This window comes from Amblyomma mixtum, chromosome 10 (genome assembly GCF_055824585.1).
Source record: "Amblyomma mixtum isolate Tamu chromosome 10, ASM5582458v1, whole genome shotgun sequence".
Lineage (NCBI taxonomy): Eukaryota > Metazoa > Arthropoda > Arachnida > Ixodida > Ixodidae > Amblyomma > Amblyomma mixtum.
In genome coordinates this window covers 97628148-97637267 of record NC_143021.1, presented here as the reverse complement: position 1 = coordinate 97637267, position 9120 = coordinate 97628148, and the positions used below count along the sequence as shown (strand labels likewise).

Genomic DNA, 9120 nt, shown 5'->3' with positions numbered 1-9120 from the left:
ATTTAAATCATGGGTGTAGCACAGGTAAACTGTTCCGGCTTAAATCTTGCAGTACCCCATAATTCATGCTTTTTCTATTACCTTGCCTTCTGACATACATTCATGTTTCCTACGTGGCGTGGAGCCGTCAGATATCCACTGCAGAGATGTATCCTACGCTAACTAAAGGTATATAATAGCAGAGGAGCATTGCTCCTCAGATTTGCGACAGATCGGCGGAAACAAGAACAGAGTTCAAGAAAATTGCGCGTACTTATCAAACCTGGAATGGTCTCGTGTGTACAGCACGAATATCATCAACACAGCATGCACAACCTTCCACATTCACAATGGAGCTGCCTGACCTTAATGTCAGCACTACTTCACGAAGGAAGCTGCTTCACACGTACACAAGACGGTGTGGTCACTTTAATAAAAGATTTATTACGAATGATGCATGCGAAGTATGAAGAAAACAGAGAATGGCAACAATTGCAGAAATATGTAGTCTCCCATGATGTGCAGTGGTATGTGTAGCTTCAACTTCAGAAGGCCTTATTTGGAATCTGAAGAAGCTGGTCGGGTTGGGTGTTCGATATCAGCCGAGAGTGTGATACCAGTCCTTCTCGTAGATCTCGTATGGAGTCTGCAAAAGCAAACAGAAATGTTCAGTCTGTTGCCGCAGGAGACAAACAAATGCTGCAAGATCGTTGGGCCAATATTTTTCCAAGGTCGACAATAGGAACAGTAGCTAGAGGAAAAGAAAGAATATCAGTAGACGAGGCAAAAATACACGATAGTGCAACATTTGCATTACCAACCTTTCCGGCTTTCTTGGTGAAAATGTTTTTAATTTGGAAGATTGTAAGTCATTGTTGTCGAAGTATAGGCAATGGCCGATTCTTCCGTCGCTCGCCTAGAGCATTTAAAATTGCCATAGAAAACCATTGGGGGAACGATTTTGGCAATAGCGAAAACGTTACGAGCACAAAACAAAAGAATGAAAGCCTGCCGAAGGAAGAACTGCGGATGTACTGATTGTCAAAGTGAAATCTAAAAATATATGCAGTGATTGTGTTCATAAAATCTTTTGAACTGAAATGTGATTTCGGCCGCAATTGCTGGGTATGAGACTCCTTTAGTCATCGCTATCGCTCACTGTGCTTACCTGCTATGTGTCACACTTCCCAGAGAATGAAAAAGGCCGCACGTTTAAACTAGCCGCAAGTGAGATGCAGAATATGTGGCAACAGAAGAGGTATCACTAGAATTGGGCACAGAAAAGGCGGAAAACGATACCCACCCACTTTTCGCTTTCGCATGCGGCCAGCAGGAACTCTTGCATCCACGTCACTATAGGCCGCAGGGAACCTATATCGTGGCCACTGGAGGAGTGCATCTTGTAGTCCCAACTGGAAATTAACAGCAGTGCGCTCATTAGTCACATATGATAGAATTGATTTTATTTCAGGAACAAATTATGGCTTTCCAGAAACGCCTATGTGCCTTACAATAGTACCTGTGGCAGAATTGGAGAGAAGATAACATTGCACACATAAGATATAATGCCACTTTGATTTACCTATTTGATAAGAAGCTGTAATATTACCGCGCACTTGTGCCGCAAATTCATTGTGCGATAACCTTAGAATATAAACAGAACGAATCTTATCAGAGCGCTAAAAATGCCCTGGTCACTGCACGGCAACATGAAAGTAACACAACTCTTGAATAGTATATAAAAAACAGTTTGAAAAAGTTGTACTTAAAAACTATAAATGCGCTTAAAGAAGGTAAGATCTCACATTTTTTAAACCAATTAGCATAGCGGGGACACGGGCATTTCTCATTGTGCTAACACCTGTTGTGGCTAATGGTTTGGTGAACGAGATTTGTCTTTGTTCGAGAAAACCTTCTTGCGAATAACTAACAGATAGAATTTTGCATGTTGTGAACTCGGACCAACGATGATTCTGGTCTAAAGTTTAACTAAGACATTGTCGGCCTTAATGTAGATGCAACTTAATATACTGTTCTGGAATTTGATTACTGCACGCTTTTCCTGTTGTACCCTCTACAGAAGGAAAGACAGTAAGGTCTCAGTGGCATACCAGAGGTTTTTCCTGCCTTGAAAGTGCATGGCGCAGTACAGAGCCGATGCGGCCTTCTTGGAGGGCTTTATCCAGGCCATGGTGTAGTCGTCCAGGCACACCTCCAGGATGTACAGGGCCGTCAGATGTTCCGCTTTGCTTGCCAGTGAAGGGCAGGAAACGTGGGGCAGCCAGTCAGTTTAAAAGGCAGCAACTTCACTACACGGGTCTGCGGAGCAGACAGGACCTTATCAATGGCTATTTCTCGTCCCCTGAAACCAGTGAGAAATAAATCAACAAATATTCCATCAGGAAACCGCTCAGGCGCAGCACTCAACAGCATTAGATTATTCAGAAAAAAAATTGTTGCTTGTATGGTGCATGGACAATAAATCTTTGCCAGCAACTGTTTCTTTAAAAAAAATTTACCACCTCTACACGTAGGTTGGTCTAACAAAACTATTACCCCTAGTAGTTGTTATTTTGGCAATGCCTCAAAATATACCAATCCTTTCCCAGCCTTTCGGACTTGCAGAGTTGTTCAGGTGCCTTTCTCAAGGAAGAGAAAGAACCGTGCCTTTTAGTATGCAGTCATATTTAAGAAAAAAGAATTTCAATTTTGACACATGGCTGCCGATTGCTCACATGGCACTCCAAGAGGAATTACCGAGAGTACCTGGAATTTTAAACCATGCTCGAGCATACTTCGACGTCGTGAAGGTTAATTATTATAGGAGAAAATTGCTGTTGGCCAGTATGGTTAGCTTACCACAGCCTAGCAGGTAAACGACATCGTTCGCCACCGCAGCCCCATTAGTTTTCTACACCGAAAATCGTTTCAAACTGATCAGAAGTGAAGTGAGTGGCGCGAAAAGTCTTACACTGTTTTAAGCAGCCATTTAGGCTGCTGAACAGCAACAACATGCTCAGAAATAAATGTGTAGTTGGTTTTACTGAGAACAAAATCTGGATAGTTGTCCCTTTAAATGAAAGCGTGCATCTAATAAGTAATGACTTGCTCTCGGACGAAGGCAAACCGCGATGTTAAGGACTTCACTTTACTGAACCATAATATAGTTTAATAAATTAAGTTTCGATATTTCGTCAGCTAATCGCCATAAAACGTGCCGCATGCATGCGTCTGTGGGTCATCTGCGCATCGGTCTGTGCTCTATAGGAAACATTACAACCTCACCGCTCCGCTTAGAATCTCCAAACAGCGATAGTACAATGGTGACAATGTTGTGGCACCTTAGAGTCTGTTCTGAAAGCTCGCCTGTATCCAGCACCTATCTAACTTATTGCGCGGCGAAGGCACGTCCTTGATGGCGAGCAACATGACAGGCTTATTGCCATCCACAAATTAATGAGCACACCACTCCAATACTCTGAAAGCTTCTATATTTTCTGCTATGAAAAGCAGTCATTGTGGAACACCCTCCGCAGACCACAATAAGCCAGGAATATAACCGAAAGCACGAAGTGCACATACCTTGGCAGCCTTGCAGTTGCGACTCAGGAAGTCCAGGGGCAACGGCAAGTTCAGGGACCAATCGATGGTCTGAAGAATGTCCTCTTCCATGTTGCACAGTTCCCTCTCCGTGGTTTCTCCCGTGCCTAGAGTCGATGCGAGGTAGGAACGGTAGGGAAGGTGGCACTCGGGCTCCTTGTGCTGCACCGCAACACACAGTGCTGCAGCCCACAGCAGCTCCATCTGGCGCTTATCTACGGAGCGCATCTGAATAGGGAAAAGCAGCAGAGAGCGGAGCACGGAACAGTCAAGAGACAGTCTTCACTCATAGCTCCCAGCAGAGCTTTGTACACACATACACATTCTTCCGGCACTCTTAGTCAAATAAAACTGCAGCAAAACAAGCCTAAGAACTGATTGATATGCTCTTGGCTTAGTTACAAAGCGCATCAGGATAATTAGTGCCATGGCGTCAGAAGCCCTTTGTTATCCGTCATTCACCACAACACATCACGCTAACGAAGGGTAGACGATATGGAGTTAACGAGAGCTTGTGTTCGAATAAAGTGTTCCCTTTTGAGTGTACCTTTACAAGTACAGCCTTTGTCAAAAGTTTGGAGCCCAGGGGCTTTTGTTTTGAACCACACTGCGTCGTTCTTAATGGATCTCTAGCGCTCCAAATTTCTTGGACATAAGAACATTTCTGGTACTGCCTATTGCAATAGGTAGGACTTCCATGAATGCTCCTGGAGTCCCAATATAAAGCTTGGAAGTGAACCCCCTGGGCTCCAAACTTTTGACAAAGACTGTACATATTTAAGACGACACACCTACCAGAGCATGTCTTCAGTACGAGCCACGGTCTGAAGCTGCAGCATGAATAGTTCCAGCAACCAACTAGCAATGGCGACATGATATCACACAGCCACAAACGATGAACCAACTTATATCACGACTTGGTGCTTTGCGAAAGAAAAAGGAAAAACAATAAAAGCTGCAGATGCCTTGTTATAAGACACACGAACTTGCAATACTTGAGAGATCGAGTTACATGGGAAATTTGACGTATAATACTTTACTTCGGTAATTCAGAAAATCCAAAAACAATTGTGCTGCCTTAACGAATGGAAGGATAAAGAATCCACAGTGAAGTTTCAAGCTTTTCCTAGCATAATAGTTAGTAAAGATGGTTCCTATATGTCGCAAGTTTCACGTCGATTTAAGCTGAAACGTAACTCTAGGCCATCTTTCACTTGCATCAAATACGAATTTGTTCGTACATGTACCAGACTAAGTAAAGCTGAAAGTCAGCGCTCTATTTTCTAATGCTCCACTCTTCTTTCGGGAGCTTCTTGTGAACACTATTCAAATGTAATGATAGAAGCTTTGCTTACCTGTAAGTAGCGATCCGCCAGGGAGACAGCCAGAAAAAGCGTCTCCGGCGAGAACTGCAGCACGTTGCGGGTCCCGATGAGCCAGTGAACATTGCGCTCCCGTACTGAGCGACCAACCACTTTTGGGCCGCTCAAAAATTCCCGTTTAAATTGGTCGCGTCAGCCCCCCCCCCCCCCCCCCCACTCCCCCCTTCCGGGCGCTAAATGGGCCACGGCGTTGGCCATTCCTTGAAATTTCAGTGTTCGAAAGCCCCCGTACAACTTCTTGCCAACGGGCTTTTTTCCACTTAATGCCGGATGAAAATGGGGAACGCCTTCGCTGTAGGTGTTATTCCAACTATGCCGTTTCACAAAATAAACTGGCCAAGTGCACAGCGGATTATGTGTCCACAGCTGACTCATATGCCTATGCTCTGTTTAAGCCGGAACTGCTTTAGCTACTATACTCCGGGAAAACTCCTCTTCAAAGTGCTGCAGAGGGGAGGGAAGAAAGAAAAGAAGCCAAGCTTTTGTCCTTCTGGTGTCGGGCATGGGCTGCTCATTGTTCAGGAGAGGGGTGGGTAGGGTGAAAAGGGGTAAGCGTTTTTGTGGTTTCGGCACAGCAAAATTCAAAAGGAGCAATTGTTACAGATTACTTGGTTGCTTACAGAGCTGGTACGCTTAGTGAGTTCGCGTCGTTCCCTGTCAGAACGCGCACGAGGTTCAAACAGGTCAGCGGTTTTTCGTGTGAAATGTGAGAAAAATCAGCATTCCGTTAACACACTGCTTTCTTATTTATGCAGTAAATTTTCTTCATGCGTGCGGAAACAAAAGTGAAAATAATTACAATTGCGAGAGTTACCCTACGCGTTGCGCCCGAGATGACGCTGTCCAAGAAAGAGACTACGTCAAAAGCATCCACTGCATGTTATGTTTCTTTCGGTTGTTTTATGCGTATCTAGTTCTGAAGAGAAGTCCCCAGAGGTATGAAACAAAAACATAATAAATTGTTCATTTTTAGTTTTACGATTTTTCTTTTTAGCCGCAATGGTGCCGCAGTCCAGGAACTTAAGCCTTATGCATCTGCTTACGGGAATCCTGCATTCTAAATGTCTCTTGTGCTGGTGTCTTTATCACTGGAGCCGGCTATTTCCTTGTCGCCCCAAGAATTAGGGCTGCCTATTCAAAAACTCTCCATTGCTCTAGCACTCAACAGTGAAGGCACTATGGCAAAACCGATTTGTTCGTTGACTCTTGGAGGGACACCAGGGGAGGCAGCTCAAGGTTAGGGGTTATTTAATGGGTCAGTCTTAGGGATGGGCTGGATTGAGGTTCCTTAAACACAATTCCTGTTTTACAAAATGTAAAATGGCCACGTTTTTTGTCCAAACTCCAACAAGAACAAGTTAAAAGCTCAACAATTTCAAAGCCTCTTACTTCTCTGATACAATCTAACGGTAAAAAGGGGTTTTGTTCGTTGCTGTGATTATTCAGTGACGTTATACAGGATGTTTAGGACCATCGCCCACTTCCGTTGTTCCTTCAAGTTGTAACAAAGTTCAGGTTCACCGAATTTTCTGATGTTTTTTACACAGTCACGGCAATAGGCTAATATACAATTGATGAACGCTTGTGAAGCGCACATCATGCGCAGGAATCGTAAAAGCAATCACATTTTTTATCTACTCCTGTGCTCGAGCTGAACGGTCAAAGGTGAGATAAACCTGCGTTATGTTCCCTCTAGACTGTAAGCTCGAGAAAGAATACATAGTAAAGTTCCTTTAGATCAGTACTGGCAAGTCTATTACTCGTAATGAATAGCCCCAGCAGCGCGATAAAATGAAGACGACGAACACACACTGAGACTACAGCACTGGCTCTGCAGCTGATTCTGTTGCGCCTATTTTCTTTTGAATCCTCCTCGTTTTTCCGCGCTGCTTAAAATTTCCAGCGTAGAGAAGATTCGCGTTAAAAGCTCGTGACTAATGCTACGAATGTTTTCAGCAGGCTTTGCTTCCCAAGTGGTTTTCTTTTGGAGCACACCCAATGAGCGCTTATTTTGGGTGAAATAAATATATGAACCGTCCTTACGGAAAACATTTTTGATCTGCAACATCTTGACAATACACGTGCTTTGCCAAAAATCACAAAATATTATTCCTGCGTGGTTCAATGTGTGCGATGATTGCATTCAGTATAGACTGTGAATATGAATTGTTCCGATTAAAAGTATAAATGGCTGCTGCCCGCATTTAAACGCCTTATCATGAAATACTGCGACCAGCAGTAAGAGGCGCAAATGAGGAAATCCTATTTTATTTCTGCCGTCACGAAATCAAGGACTGTAATAGAATCTTTCTGCCAAATACCTGCAGGGATAAAGACTCTCAACTGACGTTTGTGAAGAGGAGTTTTTCTAACTGGAAGCAAGCTATTATAAGATTTTAGAGACATGAGGCCTCGAAGCTGCATCGTGCGGCCATTAGCGTAACCGCAGCTACCAAAGCGCGTTTGAACGTAGCATCTGCTGATGTAATTGGGAAGCAAAAGAAAATGAAAGACTGACTGAAAGCACTGATAGTGTTATTATCTTCATTACAGTATTTAGAGTGCCAAGGACTGGCAGTGCGTGGTCATGATGACGCAGAAAGTCATCTAAGACAGCTTCTGGAACTTCGAGCCAACGACATTCCAGAACTGCAACCATGGTTATCTCGAACAAAGTACAGGTGGCCTCTCATGACATTTTACATGAAATTTTGGAAATAATGGCTAATGATGACCTTTCAACAGCTTTAGATTCTACTCAACCGCCACAGCCACATTTCAACTTTTGCCGGAGAAACTAAGGATGTGTCAACATCGTATCACCCCACCTGCTTTTTCTTTAGTATTCTATGGTGAACATAACTAATAACTGCCACTGTTATTTTTTTGTGTTTGCGTTTCATAGCTATCAGCCTTCCAGTATTTACTGACTTCACAAGCCTTTCACAAATAAGGTAAGATGCTGTATCAGTGAAACCCGATACGTGCAACATGTCAACCTCCACATGAAAGCTCTGCTCCAATGCTTAAAATCAATCAAGTGACAAAGCACTCTTCAATGCGGAAAAGAGTCCAGAATTCTGCACTGTGTGCATAATGTGCGCTGTTAAAATTCAGTACCATTTTTTGCTCTAGGAGAAAGCTACCAAGTCAAATAACATAATTTATTTCAGTATCGACAGACAAATACAGTGCCCATAACTCTACATGGTGCTATCAAAAATGCAGTAACAGCTTCACAGCGGCCATGATACGATAAAAAGCTAAACCTCAAATGCATAAATACGAAAACTATTTGCTTTCGTCGCTCGAAGGTGAAAGCTAACCCATGCGTGCTCTTTTCGAACACCTACATAATGTCTACCACAAGTGGATTTAAGCCACAATGGTTAGCAATTACTAAGGAATCATCAGCATAACAAAACGTCCTGCTGAAGTTGCATTCCATGACCCATTGCCAAACTCGGGTAAATTCACAAACCGCTCGTGGTCCTCTTGAGTAAATACAGGCGTCAGTGTTGAGCATAAAGATTGATGGCCGACACCTTAATTGTGGATTGCAAGTAAAACGACAAAAGTTTAGGAAAGCTTAAACTTATATTTCACATTTCTTGCATGATATTCCTGTACATTTTTTTACTGCAATCACGTGCAGTAAATATGACTTTATTCTTAATCGAATTATCAATTTTAAGCAAAAATCAATTCTATAAAAATGAGACGATATGTGGGCAGCACCGGTCTCTTGCGTTTATATTTTCGAAATAAATCGCTCCAGCAGTGCGTTAGCCAAGTATGAAACCAGTTATATGGATTACATACTACGCAGGGCTGCTGCATTTTCTCGTGGTCATTAAAAACCTCGGTGAAACGGGCTTAAGTTAGCATTGCAAAAAATGAAAGCTGCGCAAAGGGAACTGCGAAGATGATTAATTTCTACCATACGTTTTTTATATTTAAACTCGCTAAAAATTGCGACTTATAGTACGCATGGTGCCGTGAAATGGTGAGCAAGAACACATCGGCAAATAACGACTCGTTGCCGAGATCAGTAAGTGCAAAAGAACTAATTCACATGTGTGCTCTCCAGGGCGGATAGGGGCGATACTAACTTCCTATCTGAACGCCTCATCCAGGCGTGTATTTGGTTTTGCTTGTG

The 9120-nt window shown here is 43.1% G+C and overlaps 1 protein-coding gene across 1 annotated transcript; it reads right to left on the bottom strand.

The window, feature by feature from the left end:
* Positions 1-577: 577 nt before the first annotated feature.
* On the bottom strand, positions 578-8291 carry LOC149326498 (G2/mitotic-specific cyclin-B2-like). The gene is made up of 6 exons (XM_089564594.1): positions 8288-8291; positions 4935-5038; positions 3558-3807; positions 2091-2223; positions 1283-1391; positions 578-625 (listed from the first exon to the last, which is right to left on the bottom strand). The coding sequence occupies exons 1-6, from the start codon at positions 8289-8291 to the stop codon at positions 578-580; spliced, it is 648 nt and encodes a 215-aa protein (XP_089420720.1).
* Between the last annotated feature and the right edge of the window lie 829 nt (positions 8292-9120).

Excerpts from the sequence above, each read along its gene's own strand:
- LOC149326498 (XM_089564594.1), bottom strand. Across the intron at positions 2,224-3,557 it reads CTGCAAGGCTGCCAAGGTAT|CGGAACATCTGACGGCCCTG; the intron begins GTGCACTTCGTG and ends TGGCAAGCAAAG. Across the intron at positions 626-1,282 it reads CATGCGAAAGCGAAAAGTGG|ACTCCATACGAGATCTACGA; the intron begins GTGGGTATCGTT and ends TTGCTTTTGCAG.